Here is a 25,010-nt window from a genome sequence, read left to right as displayed (position 1 = left end):
GAGTCGAATAAGTTGTGTTTATAGAACTTACAAATAAGAGATGCTCTACTGCAACGTGTCTGCCCGTGTCGTTCTAGTGCAAATACAGATTGTGCAATCCGCTGTCAGCGGCAAATGCGCAATGTGAAACGTACGAAGGGACGAAACGTGAGAAACAAGCTTAAACTTCGGAGGTATTCGCTATCGGATAAAGAACCGGTGGACGATGACCGAGTGACGTCTTGTCGTGCATTTTTACGAGTAACAGTATCAGACAGTATCATACTCCCACTTTTCCTTTCGCCCACGCATTTCATCACCGAGAGGAAACAAGCAAAGTCAAGTAAAGTAAAGTCAAACCAAACTAAACTAAACTAAATCAATCGCTCTGACTCGCAACCCGCAACTTAAAAGCCAGGCTTCATCCCAGTACACCTTGAACACCTTGAACACCTTGAACACCTTGAACACCTTGAACAGCTTCCAGCTTCCTCTCTCTCTCAAAATGGTCGAACTCGCCAATCGAAACATCGCAGCCGCTCTCTCAGGCTACATCGTCCCCTCCCTCCTGCCTGTTCCCATTGTTCGTCTATGTCCCCTTGTGTCTTCCGTCGTATCGCTCCAATGGGCTGTGGACGAATACCAATTCCTCTCTTCCTGGCTCTCTACCTCGCACCCCAATTCCCCCGATGTTCTGCCCGATTGGTTCCGCCAATGGGGTCCAAAGTCTACCCTTGTCCTATTCAGTTCATTCGCCTGGTCCGCAGGAGGGGGTCTGACCAATATATACAACCTTCGGAACACGCCCTTCAAATTGGATTCAGCGAAGATGTTTTACGCGTTGGGAACGGTATTGGCTTTTGGACATATGGCCTTTGGACCTAAAGCTTTGAGATTGTTGCATGAGATTCGGAATGGCGATAAAGACTCAGATGGAGCTGGAAACCAAGAAGGAAAGGGAAGAGGGAAATCAATGGAATCGCTCAGGGAATGGCTGAGTATGCATGTAGTCAGGACGATAATTACGGATTTGCCGGCGGTGGTGTGTTTCTTCGTGGCTGCTTTGAAAGCTCAAGGGGAACTGTAAGATGATAGAACAGAGCTCGGTGAGTGCTGGATAGAAGTGGATAAATTTCAAGTTGGGCGGTGGATTGTTGGGTCGCTGAGATGGTGGAATGAATCAGGCCTATCGAATCTCAACGACTATATGGACGAAACGAGGGCCATAGTTCATATCTCGACACTTCGAGACTGCAGATGCAGATGATACGAAGTGAAGTGAAATGAAATGGATATGGGGATTCATACGCCATGCCATGCTTGGACTTTTATGCATTATGATAATTGTATGACGATGATTCGAAATCTGTATATCAAATGAATCGACATTCTTAAATCCTATGCTGAGAAACAGAAATCCTACTACGGGACTTGCGCGAGGACTGACAAGGCGAAGCGAACAATTCCCCTTCCTACATATTGCAATGCCCTCGATGACCGATGATGAATCGGCCTCAATCACTCGCAGGACCAAAAGATGCAGTAACTTGACTTCGACTGAAGCTGCAATGTCGCAGAGAATGCATACACTGAGCGGAAGCCTCTCTCAATCACCCCTCTTCTCTTGTCTACATGTACACTCTGATCACAACAAACCCTGCTTCTTCAAATCGAAATACGTCTTCTTATCGTACACGTTCCCTTCTTCGTCCTCAAATTCCTCTGCTTTGTCTAACATAGCCAATTCGGATCGTCCTTCCCTCTTCAATTTATCCGCGACTAGTGGACGCATAACGCGATCAGCTCGATTGTGACTTTGTATTAATCAATCATTCGGATCATTCGCAGCATCGAGTGATGTGCGATAGAGGCGCGAAGCAAGCTGTTCACTCACGGGCCATAACATCTGCAATCTTCGTTATTCCCCTGAAATGCACTTGTGCATTCGACGGGATTGCAAATGACCTCAACGCCAACAGGTGCTTTCCTTCTGAGAAATGCTTGTCGAAAGCCCTTCGTCCTTGTATCGATTGTTGGCAGACCTCGCACTCAAACGTCACGCCTAGACCGTGAAGCTTGTATAACCAGTACGGAATCGGTTTACCGTCCCAACTATTCGGGTGGCAAAAGCAATCAGGATCAGTCGTTTCTCGTACCACAGGACCCATCCGTCAGGTAAAACATTTTTGGAAGGAAGACATAGGTAGGGGTGAAGAATGGAGGATAACAGATTTATAGATCACTCACCCAAGAGGGAGTTTCAGTGGATTGTAAATCTTCTCATCATCGTCCTCGTCATCCTCTTGGCCCAGGTCGACCGGTACAGGCGGCGCTTCTTCCTGTTCTTCCAACTCCGTCTCTCGCTCCCTGGCAGTCAAAGCCATCTTTCGTTCCGTCTCATTCCGCGTATCAGCCAACTTGGTCGGTGTAGGCGGGAACACCAGGATCTGCTGAATTAGATATGTCAACCGTGCAGCCTGTTCCACCTTATTTCGCGTTGCTGAAGATGCATTTGAGGATGAAGCGACTGGAGCCGAAGGAGCTGGTGATCCGTTTGTACCGTTTGCCGATTTCGCAGCTGCTGCTTCCTTCTTCTTGTGTTTATCTGAGTTGAGGTGCGCATCGTATACCGTTTGTTTCGAATACGATTTTTGGCCTGTTGATCATTACAAGATCATCAGTCTTCCATCTGCTGGCCCCTGCCTCCTGCTCGTATACTCCTCATCTCGTATTTAAGAAGACGAGTTTGCCTGATTTGATGCCGTTCGATCTGGAGGAAATTGAGTGCACTCACAGTATTGACACCATATTCCCTCACCATTCCCATTCCCATTTTGCGCTTTCTTGCTGGACGAGCTCTCCGCTTGCCATTCTTTCAGCGATCCCGCTTCCCAATCAGATTTGAAGTTCTCTTCCTCCGTCTTCAGCTTAGATTGTAAGTTGACCAGGGGTAGAGCTCTTTCGAAGAACGATATCAAGTAATTGTACAGCGTCTGGACGTATTCCAGGTATCCAGGCGTGCTTTTCTCCTTCAGATCCAGATTCTTCTCCACCTTTCCTGATTTCAGTAAATCCAGATAAGCTATATAGCTCAGCCTAGTCGCTCCGCGCAGATTCATATATTGCGAATGGTTCAGATAGACATCGAGATATTTTCCGTGGGCCTCTTCTCCTGAGAACACACTGTCCAGAGCTATTACGCAATCAAGCATCAAGCACCGAGCAAAAGGGAAGAAACGATGAAATCATCAGTATTCAGAAGTTCTCGAGCTGGTTTCACTTGACAGGTTCGATGAATTTAGAGTGAGCATGGATGAGACTTACGATCAATTACGGTGGCTTCTTCATCTCCTTCTACAGTATAACTCTGTATCCCATCGCCTTTCACAAGATCATCCACCTGATTTATGAATTGTCTACTATTTATCCCGGGGTTCCTCTGATGGAAATCCTTGATCTTATTATATCGGACGTAGAACTCTGCTAGATCATCTCCGCCAGTCGCAGCAGAAGGAGCAGAGAGGAGATCCAACTCTTTGGGCCGTTGTCCGGGTAAGTCTTCGTAGAAATCAACTAATTCTTTCCGTAATCCGCCTATACGGTCCAATATCTCGGCTGCCTTTCGATCTCGCCTTGTTATGTTCTTTTGCTGTTGAGGTCGAGACAAGAAAGCACAGTTAATTATCAGCTTGAATCCTGGTGGGATATATCAAGGAGAAGGGGCCCAATGCAAAAATAAGAACCGAGTAGACTCACAGCAGTTGGATTTTGGATTAACACCTCCGCCAAAGCTTGTTCGTATCGCTCTAGCTCTTCATGTGCCGAACGCTGAGTCTCGATGATCGAGTCCATCCTTTCAGTATCGTCTGATTAGGGAGATTGACTTGGCTCTCGACGGAGTTGGGGTAGATAACAGTGTTGGTTCTCGTCAACAGTATGTCGTTTGCGGTCCAAGGAAGTGTCAAGTGTGAAATGTTGAAATACGGTTGAAAGCAGAGCAGAGACAGGGAAGGAAGCGAAATAAGTGCCACTGTTCGGCAAAATATCGGTAATACCCATTTTGATTCCGCCGCCACCTGAAGCACCATCTCTTCTTAAGTCGATGTTGTTGAGATGAACTAGGTGAAGGGGGAAGTATTGGTACATTCCTTTACTGCTTTCCACAATCTGTACTAGGTCAAACAGCAGACCAAGAGTCCAAAATGGCAGGAATCAATGCGTGAGTATAGTCAGCTGCCCCCTGCAGGACGTGGAGACCAGCTGCTGAACCCGTTTGTAGCGGCGACGAGAAGCTCGTTTTCGAGTCTTCCGAGGCAGTCTCGGTGGTACGTATCTCTCAAGCTGCACGACCCGACCAACTGGGAAACGCAGTGCATTATCGAGAGGCTCAGAGGTGCTCATATGAATGACACTTTTGTTCCTCTCGACTTCTAGGCTCCTACTTGTGAGTCTCAACTCTCCTTCACCTCGCTCCGTTCAGACTTGCCAAGCTGACACCGTCGTTGAACTTACCAGTCGAGGCACTTAACTTGAAAGAAGACTTACTTCGGGGTATCTACGCATATAACTTTGAGAAGCCCTCAGCTATCCAACAGAGAGCAATCATACCGATCATGAGGGGTAGAGACGTCATCGCGCAAGCTCAATCAGGTACAGGTAAAACGGCTACTTTCTCGATCTCGGCATTGCAATCTATCGACACCAAAATCCGAGAAACCCAAGTCCTAGTCCTTTCCCCGACGAGAGAATTGGCTATACAGATTCAAACTGTTGTCTTAGCTCTGGGAGATTACATGAATGTCTCCTGTCATGCGTGTATAGGAGGGACTAGCGTAGGAGAGGATATCAGGAAGTTGGAGGCTGGACAACAGGTTGTCAGTGGGACACCGGGAAGAGTGTTTGATATGATCAGACGAAGGAATCTGCGGACCAAAGATATCAAGGTGCGTGGCTTGACAGATCTTTATGAACCGTTGCGTTGTGGTAAGGCGAGTGTAGGTGGGAATGAGAAAAGAGGAACTGAACGAAGGCGTTGGGCAATTCCAGTTGATGGGCGTCAGGCGGCATCAGAGAGGAAGGATTCGAGGAGGTGAAAAGGCAATATCAATGGTCGGGGTAGACTGACATACCGCCATCGCAGATGCTTATCCTGGATGAATCCGATGAACTTCTGAACAAAGGATTCAAAGATCAAATATACGACATCTACCGATACCTCCCGCCTGCCACTCAAGTCGTGGTCGTTTCCGCTACTCTCCCTCACGACGTCTTGGAAATGACCACCAAATTCATGACTGACCCAATCAGGATTTTGGTCAAGCGTGATGAATTGACGTTGGAAGGTATCAAGCAATTCTTCGTTGCTGTCGAAAAGGAGGATTGGAAATTCGATACCCTGTGTGATTTGTACGACACGTGAGTGAGAGCGGATTGAACATTACACTTGCGTCCGATTTCCGCTTCTATCGAAGCTGTCCTTGCTCAGACTTAAGGACAAACGGCAGAGATCGCGAAGGATGTCAAGAGCTAACTGATGAGGTGATCATACAGTCTGACCATCACTCAAGCCGTCATCTTCTGTAATACTCGAAGAAAGGTAGATTGGCTTACCGAGAAGATGCGAGAAGCCAATTTCACAGTCAGCAGTATACACGGAGAGATGGTTCAGAAAGAACGAGATGCGATCATGGCTGAATTCAGAGGTGGTCAAAGGTAAGCTTTTTATCTTTCGACAGCGACGAAGCAGCTATCCATAGCTTATGTTTCTCTCGTGATCTACAGCCGAGTATTGATCACGACAGATGTATGGGCAAGAGGTATCGACGTCCAACAAGTATCGCTAGTTATCAACTACGATTTACCCACTTCGCGTGAGAACTACTTACACCGAATAGGTAGATCAGGTCGATTCGGTCGAAAAGGTGTAGCGATCAATTTCGTCACTGTTGAAGATGTTAGGATCTTACGGGATATCGAGCAGTATTATTCGACTCAGATCGACGAAATGCCGATGAACGTCACTGAACTCACATAGACATAAGGAGTAGTAGCGTTCGGCTGAAATGCAGTATATACGGTACATTTCGTATGACAAAATACAAACAAAATGGGAATGTATATCTTACATACAAACACGCACATCTGATCGTGAATGTATTGTCATACCATGCATTTGGACCAAGATAGTCATTTTTGTCATCGTTATCAAAGTCGTTATCGTTAATATCAACTGATTATAAGTTTGAGCGATCAGAAGCATCTTTACTGTCCAATTGTCCGGTTTCCACCATTCAAGCTTTCAGAGTCTTATCGCATAAACAGCATACAACCGATGGATATACCACGCATTTGGGTTAGAGAGCTGGTACGAGCAATGAGTTCAGCTGCAATCTACTTATTTCCTCTTGCTTTCTCTCCCTTTTTGAGATAATAAGTCATATCTAGTCCAATGAAACGTCAAGCAACTCACTTCAGCAAGACAGTTCGACAACATGACCTCCAAATCAGGCTGATTATACCCGTACTCAACCAAATCCGCAAACGTCTTCCGCATGTTGGCTGAGAGCAGTTGTTGGTGGATCTGACCTGATCTAGCGGCAGAGAACGGATCTATATATCGATTGGATCAGCCCTTACATCCACACAAGTCGAAAACGGCAGAGTCATGCGGGTATAGGATAGATGACTTACCGCCTCGATTGGTGTGGGATGAGGCTGGGATAGCGAGGTATTGACTGTACGGGTTCGAGACGCTAATACCCAATGGAATATGAAAATCAGCCAAATCGATCTCTGAATTCGCAGACTCTGTCATGGAAAACAATGGATCGGGCTGAACAAATGGGGATATTGAGGAAGTTGATACGTCTGCTAAGTCGTAAAACATAACTCACAATACACCAGCACCAGCTATAACCGAAGCTATCTGACTAGGAAAGTGAATGTTGGCTAAGTCCGATGTAAGCAACATCAGCTGAATCGTACAATTTGGTCGAAAAGCACAGGTTCTCCAATTTAGGAGCAAGATTGATGCTGAACTTACCTCCCCGACCTCCAGCGTCAGCTTTCACACAGGCATCCCATTGCCTTAAACATCTCGGCGTTTCGTAGCCGTCCGCTGATATCTATCATTTGCCAAGTCAGTCCATGGCAGAACTTGACGAAGGGAACAAATATGATTGGCTGCGTGTATGTGAGCTTACATGGGTAGGATCGAACTCAGCCACGACCAGCAGCCCGCCCGGACGCAGTACCATGGCCAATTTCTCGATCAGCCGAGGGTAGTGCGATATTTGGAGTAGAAGACCTTTGACATGTATGAGGTCTAGTAAATTCATTTGATTGATTAGCCACGGATCATTACACCGCCACTCGAGAGGTGTGGATCTGAGGATGTCAGCCTTAAATAGCATGAGTAGTCTCACCGAATGATCCCCTCGGCCAAGGGAGTGGCTCTTCAACATCTTTTCGTCAATGCATTTGACCATCAGCGGTATGTTGTATATGCAGGAACTGTTATACTCGAGGAGATGGTAATAGCTCACCGACTGCAGCGAAATCCAGGTTGCCATGCTTGGACCGAGCTCCATGGGTCATCATTCCCCAATTTATGCTATTTGAATAAATTCCACTTTAGCTTTGTGGCTGCTGGAGGAGCATGGCGGCGAATGTGGCACCCGCCCTCCATCCGTGCGTTTTGATGATTACCTGTGTGGGATTTACCGAAGTAGAGATCGTCCACACTCACTCAACTCCCAGAACGTCACTGAATGGATGTGTGTTAGCAACCTCTATAGCCCAAGTGCCTACGACTCCGACGAAGTGTATTCGTTGTGCGGGAGGGGTCGAATTTGTTGTTTTGCGAAATAAGTGGATTTGTGGGACAGGGGCGCAAGGGGTATTTGAGAATAACGTTTCAGAAAGAACGGAAAGTTGAGGAAAGAGCCAATTCCAGCAAAGTGTAATAATGTTGATCGTTGATGTTGATGTTGATGATGATCCAGATTATGATTTAATGACAATTTGTCAGTGTGTCTCGCGCAAATCCGAATACAGTATCAAAGCGTAAAACCAGAACTTACCAGTACCCTGAACGGATGTAAAGGTTCGTGGTCAGCACAAATCTATGCATTCTCCTAAAGAATTTCGAATCGACTCACCGTGCCAACGTCAAGAACGGAGGTTCTCCGTTGCGACAAGTGGATATTGTGCAAATGAGTATTGATGACTTGTGTATGGTATGGGTCGAGGATGGTCTTATGTAAGGCGTATGATGCGTTGATTCTACGATAGCAAGACACCTATCAGCTAATTCGATTGCAAGCTGCATCTGATCAGTACCGGACAGAATTACATACCGGTCTCTTTCCGAAAGGGAATGCCCTATCGACGAATTAGGCCGTAAGATCTTATCGAAAAGAGCGGGCATTCTGGAGTACGATTGTTCTGGAGTGACGATGATGGGAGACAAGATAGAAGAATCACCAGACAGGACAGAACTTCTGCGGCGCGAAAGTGAAAGGGAGTGGTGTTGGGACGAAGGCAGGATGTCCAAATAGAATGACATGTTCATAGCAGCAGATGTTCTGATGCTTTTTATATCGGAATCGGTAATCGAATGCAAGACGGTCGCCCGATGTTGCGTGTCCTCTTCAATTGTCGATCGAGAAGAACTCGAATGTGGGGACGTAGGCGAAGAAGGGCTGATTGTGATGGCCAGAGGTAATTTAGAGAGACTAATGGTTGTCACCTTTTTCGGTTGATCAAGTGCGCGTCGAGTGCTTGATCCCCGCTTGCGTCCAGAGCGGTTTTGATGTTTCGAGTAATATGTTCGACGATCCAGGCGCATTGGGGGGAATTATCGATGATTAAATGCGTGATCTTGATGCAGGAAAGCACGTTAAGCGATTCGAGAGCTGGCGCTACTACGGTGTTTTGACTGTTCTTTTCCTTTTATCGAGATTTGCCCACTGTAATATTGTTGAAAAGGTGCCGATCTTCGTTTGTTGACCGAGATCGAAGGCTTGCCACTGTCCTGATTCTACTTGGTATTGATGGTGATTATAGTGATGATGATGAAACGCTTACTCTGAGCAGTATGCAGGATTGACAATATATGGCCTACCGGTTGATGGTAAGGGTATGATAGGAATGACTCTGATTATTGCTGTTTCACTGATAGTGATAAATTACGAACAGGCATCAGGGGTTCACATTACCCTGTTCGGATGATCAATATCTTCTTATATATCTGTGCTCAGATCTTCGGCTGAGATTGCCGTATACTGTGAGTGAAATAATACTTTGAATGTATCAGAATAAGGAAGTTCTTCGGCTTTTTCAAGCGGGTTTTTGTTTGGGATTTTGGCTTCTAGCTCGGATGAGCACTGAAAAGGCCGAAATTGAAATAGCATTTGAATTTGAATTGGAATGGGAATTGATCTAGGCTCGAGGGCGCTCGATGAAGGAGGTGGATATCGAGATGGTGTTCGAGGACAAGTCGATTATGTTGAGAAAGGATGGTGGTCATCAGGTAAAGTTGGCGCTATCGATCAATTTTGAGAATCGTGCACCTATCGAAAGGACGCCCTGCACGGAGAAGGAAAACGATCCGGGTCAATTCGTCTTCAGTTTTAGGTAGTCACAAATCACGAGGTTAAGCAGGATGTAAACTTAAAACCCGTCGACAATTAGGTAGAGAGAAGTCAGATCTCGAATTCTATACTTCTCATTCTATGCTCGATCTTGATGCAGGGGTCAATCAATTTGTGTTGAAATGCATTGCGAGTGATTAATTAAGAGAATAGTCCATTCCTCAAAGTCAAGGCTGTAACCCGTTACATCGACTCATTTTCCTGGATAGGAGCACTAATGTCTGTCTGACTCTGACTGGTCGATTGATGCATCTCTCCTACCTCTTCGGGCCGGTCATACGAGTTCAGTGATTAGTAGGATGAAACGCTAATTTAATTGAGCACGGTCAACAGTCATTGGCGAGACCTGGGATTTCTGAAGGGGAAAGAGGAATTGATACCGCTATGGCGATAACTTCTCCGAAAACGCCTTTGATGTTCTTGGAAAGGGATCTGTGCTCATGTGCATGGGCGGAAATGCACATCGAGATCAAAGCGTGCGGTCTTGCATTGATCAGAAGCCGTATCGGAAAGGATGATGTTTCAAGTGACACATCTATTCCAGCTCCTTGAGCGGAAGGGTGGACTGTGGTCATGTCCTGCAGGCCATCATGAGACTGTACGAGCCAGGCTGACGATTGTCTCACAGCTGAGTTATTTCAGTTGATCATCAGTATAAGCCTAATATTGGGATTGATAATGTAAACTAATGCTCAGGATTGTTGGGATCTATGATAGACCAAATGGGTACTAGGTTTGTTGTCGTGATGATCAGACAATTTTCGACTGCCCGACCGACAATCAATCGGAATCCCAAAGGATCACCTCGCTTAGGGAGATAGCTCAAAGCGGGAAGGGCGTTGTTGCGTTCCTGCTTTTGATGTAACACCAATCCGCAGTGGAGTCCTTTCGATGTGCAAGCATTTTCGAGGAAGAAGCACAAGCATAAGAACTGGCTATGACCTCTTGCTGTGGTTCACTTCATGACTATGTCTATGTCTCGTTTCTCAGTTTCTCGAGACTCAAGGGTTTGCTGATAAAGTAAATAAAGCCATTGATCGAGTTTCATATTGAGGTTTCACGGTAAGGATCTGGACTTGGATATGCTTGCGCGATCAGCACTTGCGTTCGAAGTATCATCAAGCTGAGAAAGAAACGTGTATTGCCTCGATCCGATCAGAGATCCTGTCCATCGAGAGGGCGATACTGATAATTCCTGGATATTCTGATCCAAATCTAGATCTGAAAATGGCATTCCTGATTCCCGATGTCCATTCGTTGATGCTTTCGCTGATGCTGATGGTTGTTAATGAAATCAAAGATCGGTTCCGCGCCATTCTGAGACAAGGAGGGCGGATTCAAGATAAGCATACGTTTGACAAGTCGGGCATGATCAAGCTGATCCTCCAGGCATTCGTCGTCCTGCATGAAAGGAGGTATTGGATCTTCTACTAACATTTGCATGCAGATTTGATTCCGCTTTCCGACGCGTCTTTCTTGTCGCGTGGTGTGTCAATAAACGTAAACGACATGGTCCAAATAAGGTCAATGTTCCCCATATACATTGAGCTAAAGTCATAACAAATCATAAGAAACCTTCTCATACATCACATACATCAGGACTTGACCTTGGAACTGACTGCTGAGGAGCTGACACTCCCCTCGCCGCCATGTCGACCAGGCCTTCATCGTCCTTGTCGACTCACCGGACACGACCATCAACTTCAGCTTCTCGACCTCCCCTTGAACAACTAGTCTCCTCGCTCGTGCCATCTCTCGCTCCTCCGAGGAGCAGTAGGCTCAACACCGATGCTCGATCAGGTAGATCGTCCGGAGCTAGCTCCAGACCTGAGAGCAGAGCAGACTTCGAGGATGAGGCGGAGAAAGAACGGAAAGAGAGGGTCAAGGAATTGATGGAATGGTGCGAGGAGATCATGGAAAGGTAGGCCGAGCTGATCTCTGCAGTCGGCGCCGGCGGTTTGCGAGATTACTTGAGCTAAGCGACAGACAAATCATCAGCTCACTGCCATCCTCGACTCCACTATCTGCCTCGACCTTACCTGATGCCGCTAAGCGAATACTGCTCCAATCAAGCCGCACGGACAGCAGATCGGCTTCGAGGCAGAGTAATCGAGGAGAAAGCAGTTCAAGCGGTTCTGAACGAGCTATGAAGTTCAATGGAATATGGAACAAGCTGGAGAAAGGCGTATGTAATCCTTGCATTCCCTCAAATATATCCGGACGGGCAATCAAGCTGATAAAGCTCATCTAGCGCTTGCTGTCATCCCCTCTGCCTCACCTGCAATTTCTCCTTGCCCTATCCGAACATAATCCTAACAACACTGGCTCGAAACCCGTTAGCTCGAGTGCTTCCGGTGGACCACCATCGTCAGCATCTAACAGAGCTTTTCCTCCTGCTGCTGCACCATCAACCTTTCCGTCAAATCAGCCTGGCTCATCCAGACAGCCTCTGGCCGAAACAGCATCCGCAAATTTGCCTCGCCTCGACTTTGACGTCAAGGGCAAAAGCAAAGCTGATGTACTGAAAGCCTGGCGGACATCGAAAGGTAAGATTACTCTCGCTTGAACGGGGTTCAACGCTCTAATCTCATTCTGAATCATCTTATGACAGCTCAAAAGCCTTTCCCCGCTCATTTGCTACTCCGAGATATGCTGTATTTGTTACAAGGTATCGATGGGCGATACGTCCGATTCGCTCTTCGTCCGCCAAAGGAGCAAAATCCTTATCTCTCCGAGAAAGGTCGGGCGGCAGATGGAGTAGGCTTTCCGCTGGGTAAAGATGGCGCGGCTGATCGAGCAGAAGAAGGGGACGAAGGTGATATAGTAGGAATCGAGATCGTAGCTGATCAAGCGAAAGTATGTCGCAATGCTGCTTGCGAGCTGTATGACGATGAACTGACATGTCAACAGGATGGATACATATCTAAACCCACGCAAACGGTTCTGATGCAACTGTCAGAAATGGGCATGCTGTACAGACAAGTGACGGACTTCATAAATTCCCGACAAGCCGGCGAGAGCAAAGGCGGTATGACCGAACAGGTGAGAGACCCTCCTTGTTATGATCTAAATTCAGACAAGGACTGACCTTTGTGCTCCGTAGAGTTTATGCCATTTCCTGCATCACGAGCTATCGGAATACCATCGACTGCTTGCCGTCCTGGAATCTCAAATGAACCAAAGTGCTCAAAAGGACGAGGATCTTGCTGAAGGTGCTGGTCTGACGCTAACAAGATTGGGTCTGTGGACGGAGGAAATGAGGCTGAAATTGAAGCAGATGAGTTTGGTCGTTGACGAAGCGAAAAGTGCGCAAGGTTCCTACCCAAAATCTGAGGCTGCGTCACAGCTAATGCTTGAAATTCTCTACTGTGATTAGAGGTCCATGGAGGTGCCTTGGTCTCCAAGATACACAAACATACAAGTCATGGTGATCCCCTTATACGGAGATTCACCGATCAAATACTTGAAGAGGTATGTCGACGTCTCAGGCTGGTCCTTGATCATGTCCCGAGCTGACAATTTCGGCCATATAGGTATCAAAGCCATTCTTCCTCACTCTACAGCGCTGGATCTTTTCGGGAGATCTGCATGACCCGTTCAACGAATTCTTCGTCCAACTCAATCCCGAAACGATCTCTCTGAGAGATGGCAGGATATCACCGGCTGGTGATGTAGGATTCGAAGTGGGAATAGATTCTGCCGGGGGTACCGATGAAGCGCATAAAGTATGGGAGAAGAAATACGTGTTTGTGAAAGGGATGGTCCCCGGATTCGTCAGCGAAGAGTTCGGAAAGAAGGTGAGCTCATATCTCGTCCCGATGTACCCACAGGACATTAATAGACGCGTAACTTGCAGATCTTCTCAACCGGCCGAAGTCTGAATTTCATCAGATACAGCTGTGGTGATAGCGATTGGATTGAGACTCAGGCTAAACTAGCTAATGCCGGTAGAGGTAAGTCCTGATACGCTTCCTTGTTTATTGATTGGATGCTGACACTCTGCTTGACACACGTAGCGTTGAAGTATAGTGATCTAGTAGGGTTAGAGCGATCGATCGACGATGCTTACTCGATAGCTAGTAAAAGGCTGTTGGAGATCTTCTTCGATAAATTCGTCCTGCTTGATCATCTCAGAGCACTCAAATCGTACCTCATGCTTGGCGCTGGTGATTTCACTGAGTTGCTGATGGAGGCTTTGGCGTGAGTGTGGTCTTTCGACTGAATTTCCTCTCACCAAGCTGATATACTACGATTGTGTACAGACCACGTCTATCCAAGCCAGCAATATCATTGTATCGACATCACTTGACCTCAGATCTGGAATCAGCCATCCGAGGATCGAACGCCCAATTCGATGATCCCGATATTCTGCGGAGACTGGACGCTAGGATACTTGAGTATTCCCATGGCGAGACAGGCTGGGACTGTTTCGCACTGGAATACAAAGTTGAAGCTCCTCTCAATGCGGTCCTGGACCACAGAGCCATGCTAGATTACGATAGGCTTTTCAACCATCTTTGGAGGCTCAAAAGGGTGGAAAGTGCTCTTACCCAAGGTTGGGTTAGGGTTACTTCTACTTCGCGAGCTTACGAAGATATTCCAGGTGAGCCGATCCCGTCCGAACTGAGCATTAATTCTGGTCTGATGGCTGTGTCTCTGTCCGCGTGATCTTTTTGCTGACGTTCTTGCATCGTGATCTTCAGGATTGAGTAATGACTGGCACCACTGTCGAATTGTCCAAGCTGAAATGGTCCACTTCCTGCGCAACCTTCAAGCGTTCTATCAATTAGAAGTCATCGAATGCTCATGGCAAGCCCTGATGGAGTTCACGGAGAAAAGAGAAGGTGATCTGGACGCCCTGATAGCTGCTCATAGGGAATACCTAGATAGGGTAGTGCGCAAAGTACTACTTCTGAGCAGTAGAAGAGAGAAAGAGGTATGTCTTGTCCTTCTTGTCTCCATCTCTGTGTCCATCTTCGATCAAGTGAATTTGACTGATTGCCCCGTGGATGGATAGGAAATCCTTCTCGAGACAGTTCGTGAGGCTCTAGACTTCATTCTTCAGTTTAGGGATGCCACGGTAAGTGCTCTCTTAAAGCTTGGCTTATTGATACTAGAGAAAAGCTGATTTGATTTTGCAGGATGATCTCTATGGTTGGTCTCTGGCCGAAGCGACCCGTCTAGATAGAGAGCGAGATGCAGAGAGAGTGAGTCGGCCTCCCAGAATTGGTTCTCATATTTCTCTTCACTTTTTGGACGAATTGACTGACTTTCTTATTTCAGGGATTGTACACTACCCCAACAACCGACTCACCGACAATCTCAATACAGCAATTACACTCCATCAGACAACGTATCAAGGCTTGCTCAAACTCTTTCCAGGATAGGTTAATATCGATATGTCATTTGGCAGGTAGTCATACCGACTTAGATGTTCGGTTTTTAGCGATTAGAATAGCGTGGAACGGGCATTATAGTCTGAGGAAAAGTAGATCTACTCCAACGGCGATGACCTCAGCGCCTAATGCGGTGGCTGTCAGTGCTACGAGTGCTACGAGCGGGGTTAGTACGGAAAGGCAAAGAGCGAGTAGTGCGAGATCGAATAGGGCGTAATAAGGTATCGGTCACAGGTCAATGTTCAAGCAGCGGACCATCCTCTGACGTGGTCCAGATTTTGTGTGACTATGATATGCATCAGTATGAGGGCAAGGCATCGCTTCGCAACTATTGATCGTAGCAAAGTCATGGACTTCGTTGTGAATAATCTGGATCTCACTTGGGTCCATCACTCGATACAATACTTGATCGGACTTGAGATTTAATGGAATACGAACGGAGGGAGGTGGAGAAGAAGTCGTATGTTTGTAGTATCACAGATGGTCAATTCCAATACATAGATAGATGTCCTTCTTTCTCCAATTACGACCAGATACGCACTGTGATTCAGAGGACGTACCGAGAAAAGGCAAATTCCATCATCATGATCAAACCATCCTTCAGGTATTCGGGATTCCGAAAAGATCCCGAAGAACAATTTCATCTGACGGATCGGAATCACCGAGAAAAGAAAGAAATCGTATCCCTTCAAGTGCGGACACAGGAAGAAGAGATGACGACCGTTGATCTTCCGATAGCTGTGACATCCCAAGCGTGATCAGAGGCTAGTGACGTGTCTAAGCTCGGGTAGGGGTGGGGTGGGAGGGGAAGATGGGCTTAGCGAGGCGCTTGAACGAGAGTAGACTGAGAATGAAGGCGATTGTGAAGCTCAACACAAGACAACAAAGAAAGTCTTTTGAAACGGGTAGCAATACTGCCGAATGTTGTTACTTCGATTCTGTTTTCTTCAATTGTCCATTGCTTTAGCTGGTTCACATGATCCGCCGCCAATGATCAAGTATCGATTGTGAGACACATCAGTACAATCTTGTAATCAGCTGAATTCAGCCTCCATTATTCCACAGGACAATGTTGAAGAAATTTAGGGAAGCAAGGAGCACAGAAAAGGTAGATAGGATACTTGCACAACCTTCTTACTTTCGCATGTCCGTACAATCCCACCAGACAAAAACAACCAACATTCAACAGGCAACGACGCCCCGGTCCCTCATTCACACCTTCCGCTTGATCAGCCCGCTCATCAGGTCGAAACTATTCCCATCAGGCTGCAGATCCACAAACTCAGTCTTGTTTGCCGCACTCCCACTATTGTTCCCGCTCATACTTGACGGGGTATACCTATCTTCCGCGGAGGAATCGACAGTCCGATTATATAATGGGGTCAACCCTGTAGCTGATCCGGCTGTCGATTTCGATTGAATCGGTATACAACGTAGTAGACCGTGATCTGGGGTGATTGACAGTATTCTCAAGGGAGTATGCGGCTCGGTAGTTGTTAAAGTCACTTCTTGTCCACTATTGCACCCATATCACACTTTTACTCAGCTGCCTGCTCACATTATACAATACAGGTAGAAGATCGCGATCACTCGACTTGACTCACGAATGTAGCCATCGACCATGATACTCATTCATGAACCCTTTGAAGCCCTTTTCCTCGATAAACTGCTCCCATTTCGAGTCGAAGGAGCTCATGATCTTGGCAAATGTACCTTCCATAGTTGGCGGAGCAGGTAACGGTCTGCTAGAAGAGGTCGAAGATAGCTTAGCAGCTAACAAGGAATGCAATTGAGATAACGAAGTAGTCGGTAGAGCATTGAGTACATTGATTCCACAGCCTACGATACATGCAGTCAAGTCGTCAGTCGCGGCCTCGAGGTGATAATGGTGTTCCAGGAATGAGGTAGCTGAGCGGTGGACTTACCGACAACGATCCTCCACTTCCCACCGACAAAATTGGTGTTGACCAATATTCCGCCCAATTTAGCCTTCCCTTTCTTCCCACTGCCCATCTCCGTGCCGCCAACGCCCTCGACTTCAGCATATATGTCGTTGGGCCACTTGATCCTGACCCCCAGCCTGCCATCCTCGTCCACTGCTTCGCAGACTGCCAAAGCCATGATGTATTGTATGAATACCATCTTACTTGACAAGGAAGCCGGCAGGTCGAGTAAGAGCGAAAATTGAAGACATCCAGGTGGCGATAACCATATATTCGATCCACGTCCTCTGCCCGAAAGCTGGAAAGACGCCAAGAAAGCTGAAGGAGCCGTGAGATTGGTGAGTAATATAGGATTTCTGGAACATTCAAACAAATTAGCTGAGTTTTCGGAGCAGTGCAGGTAATGGGCATAAACTCACCGATCGAGCATTGTTTGTGTGCTAGTGACGGTCTCTCCATATATGATGAGATCACCTAGAGCGCACTTGTCGCCGTCTTCACCCTTGCGCATGACTCCCGATCGTTTTCCAGCACCTTTTCGCGCGATATCCAACTCTGACCAGTAAGTCGCGAAATTGAATAAGGGGGTCCATCTCGGTGTGTATGGTGCGTTTGGCGAAGGTAACAGCACTGTCTTCGGTATGGAATGGAAGTCTGGTGGTTGTGGTATCGGAGGGGACGATTCGCCGGAGCTGATTTGGAGGTCTCCAATTTCAGGGATCTCAAACTTGGGTTGATCCCGTCTCTTTTGAGCTAGCCATCGAGTCACGTCGTCCTCTGATGTCGAAGCAGATCCGCCCGTGCTTTCGATCGTACCGAAATTGATCTGGTCATTCCCATCCTTCAGAATTGCCCATTCTTCTTGTCGAATCAATTTGCCTTGCAGCTCCTTCCTCGAAATCGAGCCAGCCGATAATTCGGGCAGATTAGGATGGGAGAGGACGAAGATAGGCGAAGGATGAGTGGGATGTAACAGCAGTTTCGGATCTTCTGCTCCATCTACGTCCTCTGTGTGGCCCTTGATAGGACTTCCCTCGTTATCGAGTCTACCAGGAGGACTCAAGCCGAGAAGTAGGAGAAGCTCTTCCACCCATTTCATCCGTGCTTTGTCGCTGGCCTCAATCTCTTCTATCTCTGGGGAATGTTCAAGCTTGTTTATGGCCAATCTTGCGGGTGGGTCATTCAGCGGGTATTCTGGATGTAAGGAGCACAGTACTGTTTTGCCTTTCCCGTTTTGCGTTAAGACTACTGCGACCGGTTCGTCCTTTACATCGGCATACCGAGCTAAGACTTGTACATTGAACGGTGTTGGTGAGGGTAAGATGAAATGCCCGCCTCCGTTATAGTATATGTGATCTAATGATCGGTGCGTGGACGTGGATGATGAAGATGATGGTTCCAGGAAGAGGGAGACTGCTCGGGAGCCTGATTCAGAGGCATATTGAAACCCTGCGAAAGTCGGTCCTTCGCTTGTGCCAGGGAAGAAAGCCTTTTTAGATCCTCTACAAATTAGCAAAATAAAGGTAGGTCCAACAAGAGACCTACCAGATCACGATCTCCAATCACTTCCATCGGTCCACCAACGTCGAATTTGACTTGGCTCGTACCGAAATATGCCCCTGCACAAATCCCGAAATACCTTCCTCCCTCTTCTACGTACTCCTTTATCCTCTTAGTAACTTTACGCTTGGTAGTCAGCTCTTCGACGAAAGGCAGATCCCGTCCGCCAGGCACGACCAACAGAGCGCAAGAGGGTTCCCATGGTTGAGAGGAAAGGACTTCCGGTGTGACTGGTTGAACGGTGTAATGAGGTAATAGAAGAAGAGAGAGGGTAAGGACTGTGTGGGACAAGGAGAGGGGCGAAACTCCAGGTCCGGAATAGACTAAAACTTGATGCGCGGATGCTTGAGGGCCTGGCATACTTGTACTAGCCCACGCACTGAGAGCCGTGAATGGTCAACTCAGAACCTATATATTTTTTAGCAGTAGCCTTAATGTTTGTCCATGCAGCTTGCATCCCCAACTTTTGAATTCTCGCTTGGCTCTGAGTGTCATTTCGGCTTTGGGCATCCGCCAGGTCGGGCTCACTTCCGTTCGCGACACGTGATCTGGGATGTTCGGCGGGGATCACCGATACAGCGAAATCAAAAGTCAAAGTCAGCGATGCTCGATTTACTCTGGTGGTTGCTCTTTTCCAGAGAGATGGTGTATCCCATAAATCGCACAGGCATCAGAACGGCATACGATAGCTCTTAAGACCTAATTCGAAGCGAAAATGGGAAAGCCATCGAAGGAGCGAAATCAACGCGCCCCAGCTAGGGGTCGAGGACGAGGCCGAGGAGGTGGAAGTGCCTTTGCGGCTAGAGGTGGAGGTAGTGGACGGCAGAAAGCTATCGCGAGTCGACAGCAGGCGGAAGCAGTGGATGACGAGGAGATATTCAGGAGAGTGATGGCTGGGGAAGCTATAGATTCGGGTCAGTCAGCTTGGACACCGCAACAATGGTTGTTAGGTCCAAGTAAAGCTGACTCTTTGCTATAGAAGCATCGTCGAGCGGTTCTAGCTCTGCTTCTGGTTCAGAAGCATCGGACGATGACGGCGACGCGAACGCTAACGACGATGATGAGGAAGACGAGGAGGAGGAAGAAGAAGAAACCATAATACTGAATATCGATGTACCTGTTGCCATGTGGGATTTCGATCATTGTGATCCGAAGCGATGTTCGGGTAAGAAATTAGCACGCCATGGCTTGATCAATGCTATGCGGGTTGGGCAGCGGTTCAGAGGGATAGTCTTGACGTGAGTCGTCCCATTCATGCGCCAGTCTTCCTATAAGGAAAGGAGTCGGATAGAGCAGGAAGCTTCGCTGATGTACAATCCGTTGTTCACCTTCAGACCGAAAGGCAAAAAACCTATATCGCCTTCGGATGACGATATAGTACAGATGAGCGGATTAGCGGTTGTCGAGTGTTCTTGGGCGCGATTGGACGAAGTCCCATTCAACAAGATCAAATCGCCTTATGAGCGACTGCGTGAGTCTTTCCTCCTATGACGCCGCTTGTCTACCCGGTTGCAACCCAAATCAATGTACAGGATGTCAAAGAACCGGATTGACGGAATATGCGCAGTGCCTTTCTTGATCGCGAGTAATCCTGTGAATTATGGTAAACCATGGCGACTCAACTGTGTCGAAGCTCTGGCAGCTGGATTCTATATAACGGGACACGACGACTGGGCGGAGATACTGTGAGTATCTGTACCTCTTCGGATGACATACGTAGCTATCGGGCTATAACCCATCTGCCATGGCTATGACTAATTCGACGATAATGTTTTTGCCAGGTTGAGCAAATTCGCATGGGGTCATTCGTTCTACAAACTCAACGGACATCTGATCGAACGATACCGGACATGTCACACTTCGGAAGAGGTCCAAGCGATGGCTGAGCTCATACAGCAAGAGATGAATGACGAGAGGGAACAGCGCCAAGCGGAGAAGCGTAAGTCGATCCTCTCCTATCCTGAACTAAACCTGCATGACTGATGTGTGCATGCTTCATCAATCATTTAGATGCAAATGAAGGTGAAGATCTGCTGCGCGCGAACCCGAATCATGTAGGAAACGAATGGGACGACGAGGAAGCTCCTGAATTGGTAGAAGCGGACGATAGCGAAGAGGAGCGAGATGATGTGGAGACTTTGATACAAGGCATAGACAAGGCCAACATAAGTTAGGGATCTTCAGTGTTTCACTTGCTGAAACGCGTATTTGGAGTCATTTTTCCTTGGCTTCTCGATCGATGCCCTACATATAAAGTCTGCTTGAGAATTTGTCCATCTCTATACGCAGTGCTGAATGGTCGTTTAGATCATGCAGTGCGATGACACCTTGGCTGCAATTGTTCATCACCAGCGGTCAGATCCCGATAATGGCCGGACCACGTGAGATATTTCTAGAGATTTCCTTACGCGAACATCTGTCCGAGCTTGAAGTCCGTGTATGAACGCTGTAAATCATCATACAGCCATACAATACAAGCGTAAACTACATATCACAAAAAGCAGATCTGATCACAAAGATTCTCGCACAACAATGCCCAGATGCGCCAATAAGGGATGTCAGAAGGAGTTCGAGGAGGCGAACAACGAGGAAGGGAGCTGTAGTTATCATCCCGGTGGACCGGTGAGTCTAGCTAAGCGTTACAAGTCAATTTGCGGGAGTTGGTAACGCTGAGCGGCGATAATCGAACGGATAGGTCTTCCATGAAGGTCTGAAATCATGGTGTAAGCCATACAAGCATACTGCTCACAAAGACCCGTTGATCGCGAAGTTTGAGCTGATTAAAAATGGTTGTGATGCGGTACTTTAGCTTGTTGCAATGAAGTGAACAAGGTGAGTTGATGTCAACACTCAGCAAGACAGTCACCATGCAGCGCACCTTATGATGCGTAGACCCCATTCTGAACTGACTAAATGTACTCGCAGCCCGTATTGGAGTTTGACCAATTCATGGCATTGCCCGTAAGTTCTTGCATCCCCCCAAAAGACCCTGACTGATGCGTGTTATCAGACATGTACAAAAGGCAAACACTCTTCAAAACCCTCTGAACCCGCTAAAGAAGCTCCCAAGCCCGCCGAGTCATCTTCAGGACCAACAGAAATCTCAGCAGACGGGGTAGAGACATACGGATTCTCGAAATTGTCCACCGACCCTTCCTCTTCTTCCTCTTCATCTAATGCGCCGGCTCAAGCGGTAGCTCCAACCGCATCTGCTCCTGCTCCAGCGACGAAGATTGAGGAGGAAGAACAGGATGATCCCTCCGTATCAGTGACTGAGGGGACAGGGTGTAAGAGGACGGGATGTATACATAAGTACGTAGACGAAGAGCAGAGCCGAGGAGAGGGGAAATGCAGATATCATCCGCAGGGCGTAAGTGAACCATCTTCCATCCACAATGACACTTCTCAGGACAGCTAGATTATCTATACCACTTAATCACATCTCCAGGAGCTGATCGCTAATCTGCCCAACGTATCGGATACAGGCTATCTTCCACGAAGGCTCAAAGGGATATCTGTGCTGCAAACGACGAGTATTGGAGTTTGACGAGTTCTTGAAGATTGAAGGTTGTAAAGAAGGCAAACACTTATTTGTGGGATCGAAGAAAGATGAAGTGAGTCTAAGTTCTTACCCTCTCAAATTTCCAAATCAAAAGATTCAAGACATACCAAGGGCACTCCGCGGGTTAAGCCCAGGTGCTGATCAAAGGTTATGTTATCATTGCAGAAGAAGGAAGAAAAGATAGATTGTAGATTGGATCACTATCAAACCCCCTTACAAGTACATGTATCGGCGTTTGCCAAAGGCGCAGATAAAGAGAAGTCGATAGTGAAGTTCGAGCAACAGCAGGTGAGTCCAGACCCCATCATAGTTCACCTTGTTGTTTATTCTTCAAGGACATCTCGCCCAATCGAGTTCAATTCATTTGCCGCATACCACGGCTGACAACTGCGCTTCGAATCACAGCTCCATTTAGACCTATTCTTACCGGCAAACAAAAGAGTTACGAAGACGATATCGTTATACGGTCCAATCAATCCTGAGAATAGTACATTCAGAATATTAGGTACGAAGGTAAGCACCTTTCTTTCTTTCTTTCTTTCTTTCTTTCTTTCTTTCTTTCTTTCTTTCTTTCTTTCTTTCTTTCTTTCTTTCTTTCTTTCTTTCTTTCTTTCCTCCTCCTTTGTGTGCGCTGAGCAAGACCAAGACTGGAGATGCGTGACAGAGGGCTATTATCGTATCTAAATCTGACTTGACTTTGCTTTTCTTATCTGCTCGCTATACCATCATAACGCAACAGGTCGATATAGTCCTTCAGAAACCAAGTGCGATCTCATGGCCCTTATTGGAACTTCCTCCGCCAGGAACAGAGCTGCCACCTGGGTACGCCTTGACATTCGGTGTATCAGGTAGGACAGGCACCGTGGGAGGGAAGGAGATCGTCTTGTCTCCTGAGGAATTGGCTAGGCGAGGGTAGGGCAGGAGTGCAAAATCAGGGAAAGACGGGAAGAGGGAAAGGCGGAACGCTGGATTGGTTGTCGAAGGACGGAGATGTTGTTGTTCAAGTAAACAAGACGTATTTAGGGATGCCTAGAGAGGCGGACCGCAGGGATGGAGTCTGCCCTTTTGGGGAGTAGCAGTACATGGCAAGACTCAAATCAGAATGAAAGGGAGACTTCAATGCATGCATCACAGAATCATTGTATACAGGTATCGTAAATGCAAGGTATATTGACGAAGCCATGGTATCGGTTTGGATTTTGAACACGCAAGCTAGATGACTTAGTAGCACAGATACAGATGATATCGAGTTTGAGACACGCATGAAAAGAACGAAAAGCGGTGTGTGTCTTATTGCTACTCTTCCTCCAGGTCTCGTTCGAAGATTTCCGACTCTTCAGGACTCATCAACCAATTTTCATCCATCTACAATCTCACAAAGTATTCACGGGTCAGCGCACCGTCATTAAGCGGTCAGCATATATAGAAGGAGTCGAAGAACGGCTACTTACCTCTACTTCAATCTCCATCATTCCCTCCTTACCCTTACTCGACTGTGCGCTTACGGCCTCTTCATCCGGATCGAGCCATTTGACATTATCTGTGACTTCAGGCATGAGACTTCCCATCTTGGCTAATTGCTATGAGTCATATCACTGATCAGCTCGGCTTTCTTCTGCCGCTCTTTAGCTATTTTTCTTTTCTTGTCTTGCCCAAACACTCTCTTTTGCCTTGCATCGTATCAAGAGAGAATGGGAGACGGAATGAAGGTAGAATCTGAGCATGACTCAACTCACATCAGCACGCTCGTTGCCCTCAATTCCACTATGCGCAGGAACATATTTGAATTTGACTTTCCCCTTTGGGCCCCGCCGTTGGAGAAGCACGAGGAGATGCTTGATCATGTCGAGATTCATAACTTCCTTTGATTTCGCTTCTGCTGTACTTCTGTTGCCGTTTGTACGGTTGTTTGGGTTGGTGTACGGCTTTGAAGACGTGCGGAAATTCGTCCGTAGCCATTTGGGCAGCCAAGTTGTCATGCCTGTTTGAACATCGCATTGTATCGCATCACAGAGTCAGCTTCGAGACCGAGACCGAGACCCCAGCGGGTCCACACGGAGATGGAGTCCGGACAGCTCACATGATATGGTGTATTGTGAATCGCATCGGACTTCCAAGGGAATCTCGGGGTATGGACATTGTTCTAAAGCCCTAATCACGGCCTACCATTCGCGCGCACAACATCCTTAGCTCCGCTGTCCTTTTCAATAAAGTAGATATTGACGCTTACCAGTAGCTCGCCCCTGTTGTTGGTTTGTGGTTTCCCAGGTACCCTCTCACTGTGGTTCCTGCCAAAGCCCCATTCATCATGTCAACATGGCGGCCAATAAGTGAGCAGATTTAGGTGGAATGGAATGGGATGGATGGGATGGGATGGGATGGGATGGGGTACATGCGACTCACTTGGAAGAAGCCTGTCCCTGACCACCCCAAAATACCCCAGCTCCAGCTCTACTGCCCACCTGTCCATTCCCCAGAGCCGATCCATCGGTATGCACAATCAAATAATGGTCTTTCGTAAAACTATATCCTCTTGACGCTATCTCTTGCAGCTCTGGGGGTAATGCCGAAGCCGGCGATGTCGACGTCGGGGACTCTGCTCTAAAATGTGTCGGGAATCCTCCCTGTGGCTGTAGATGCGACTGGGTTGCACTTGCTCCTCCAATGAAGGAGGACGAAGCCGTACCTGTAGCTGATGTTCTCGCGTACGGCTGAGCAGGTATACTATGACATGACAAAGATGCTTTTGAGTTGGGTGATGAGACGTATTCCTTAGCTTGAGCTTCGGTCGGGAATTTCTTGAACTTGGCCCTGAAGAATGATCATCAGCTAGATTGTCGTAAGGGGAAGCAAGAAAGCAGATGAATCGCCAAAGACAAAGCCGTAGATGCTGGCAGGCACATGCACGATGGGAAAA

The 25,010-nt window shown here is 47.3% G+C and overlaps 8 protein-coding genes across 8 annotated transcripts; 5 read left to right on the top strand and 3 right to left on the bottom strand.

The window, feature by feature from the left end:
• Positions 1-484: 484 nt before the first annotated feature.
• On the top strand, positions 485-1,066 carry I303_102892 (uncharacterized protein; the record flags this gene model as incomplete). Its single annotated transcript, XM_018406239.1, has 1 exon — positions 485-1,066. One exon carries the CDS (start codon positions 485-487, stop codon positions 1,064-1,066), a length of 582 nt encoding a protein of 193 aa, XP_018264733.1.
• Positions 1,067-1,624: 558 nt separating this feature from the next.
• Positions 1,625-3,831, bottom strand: I303_102891 (uncharacterized protein; the record flags this gene model as incomplete). The annotated part of the gene is made up of 6 exons (XM_018406238.1): positions 1,625-1,758; positions 1,874-2,091; positions 2,227-2,635; positions 2,774-3,172; positions 3,304-3,628; positions 3,736-3,831. The coding sequence occupies 6 exons, from the start codon at positions 3,829-3,831 to the stop codon at positions 1,625-1,627; spliced, it is 1,581 nt and encodes a 526-aa protein (XP_018264732.1).
• A 350-nt stretch (positions 3,832-4,181) lies between these two features.
• I303_102890 (ATP-dependent RNA helicase FAL1) lies at positions 4,182-6,013 on the top strand (the record flags this gene model as incomplete). The annotated part of the gene is made up of 7 exons (XM_018406237.1): positions 4,182-4,198; positions 4,259-4,304; positions 4,414-4,423; positions 4,495-4,922; positions 5,120-5,394; positions 5,530-5,691; positions 5,761-6,013. 7 exons carry the CDS (start codon positions 4,182-4,184, stop codon positions 6,011-6,013), a joined length of 1,191 nt encoding a protein of 396 aa, XP_018264731.1.
• A 264-nt stretch (positions 6,014-6,277) lies between these two features.
• I303_102889 (uncharacterized protein) lies at positions 6,278-8,407 on the bottom strand (the record flags this gene model as incomplete). The annotated part of the gene is made up of 12 exons (XM_065968647.1): positions 6,278-6,340; positions 6,449-6,588; positions 6,670-6,731; positions 6,873-6,927; positions 7,022-7,103; positions 7,182-7,303; positions 7,404-7,442; positions 7,524-7,591; positions 7,727-7,784; positions 8,061-8,067; positions 8,139-8,262; positions 8,337-8,407. 12 exons carry the CDS (start codon positions 8,405-8,407, stop codon positions 6,278-6,280), a joined length of 891 nt encoding a protein of 296 aa, XP_065824719.1.
• Positions 8,408-11,281: 2,874 nt separating this feature from the next.
• I303_102888 (uncharacterized protein) lies at positions 11,282-15,245 on the top strand (the record flags this gene model as incomplete). Its single annotated transcript, XM_065968646.1, has 15 exons — positions 11,282-11,553; positions 11,631-11,817; positions 11,884-12,178; positions 12,244-12,488; positions 12,543-12,674; positions 12,736-12,937; positions 13,009-13,103; positions 13,166-13,429; positions 13,489-13,585; positions 13,649-13,832; positions 13,895-14,235; positions 14,336-14,568; positions 14,650-14,712; positions 14,774-14,839; positions 14,916-15,245. 15 exons carry the CDS (start codon positions 11,282-11,284, stop codon positions 15,243-15,245), a joined length of 3,006 nt encoding a protein of 1,001 aa, XP_065824718.1.
• Positions 15,246-16,240: 995 nt separating this feature from the next.
• Positions 16,241-18,891, bottom strand: I303_102887 (biotin-[acetyl-CoA-carboxylase] ligase; the record flags this gene model as incomplete). Its single annotated transcript, XM_018406233.1, has 5 exons — positions 16,241-16,544; positions 16,633-16,867; positions 16,954-17,327; positions 17,391-18,460; positions 18,517-18,891. The coding sequence occupies 5 exons, from the start codon at positions 18,889-18,891 to the stop codon at positions 16,241-16,243; spliced, it is 2,358 nt and encodes a 785-aa protein (XP_018264727.1).
• A 355-nt stretch (positions 18,892-19,246) lies between these two features.
• Positions 19,247-20,705, top strand: I303_102886 (uncharacterized protein; the record flags this gene model as incomplete). The annotated part of the gene is made up of 6 exons (XM_018406232.1): positions 19,247-19,445; positions 19,511-19,769; positions 19,866-20,002; positions 20,099-20,216; positions 20,313-20,470; positions 20,542-20,705. The coding sequence occupies 6 exons, from the start codon at positions 19,247-19,249 to the stop codon at positions 20,703-20,705; spliced, it is 1,035 nt and encodes a 344-aa protein (XP_018264726.1).
• Positions 20,706-21,063: 358 nt separating this feature from the next.
• Positions 21,064-23,009, top strand: I303_102885 (uncharacterized protein; the record flags this gene model as incomplete). The annotated part of the gene is made up of 9 exons (XM_018406231.1): positions 21,064-21,153; positions 21,227-21,254; positions 21,341-21,363; positions 21,457-21,492; positions 21,542-21,901; positions 22,017-22,145; positions 22,259-22,381; positions 22,499-22,606; positions 22,833-23,009. 9 exons carry the CDS (start codon positions 21,064-21,066, stop codon positions 23,007-23,009), a joined length of 1,074 nt encoding a protein of 357 aa, XP_018264725.1.
• Positions 23,010-25,010: the final 2,001 nt, after the last annotated feature.

This window comes from Kwoniella dejecticola, chromosome 3 (genome assembly GCF_000512565.2).
Source record: "Kwoniella dejecticola CBS 10117 chromosome 3, complete sequence".
In the NCBI taxonomy this organism is placed as follows: domain Eukaryota; kingdom Fungi; phylum Basidiomycota; class Tremellomycetes; order Tremellales; family Cryptococcaceae; genus Kwoniella; species Kwoniella dejecticola.
Note: the sequence above shows the minus strand (reverse complement) of the source record. Positions and strands in the feature narration are given on the sequence as shown.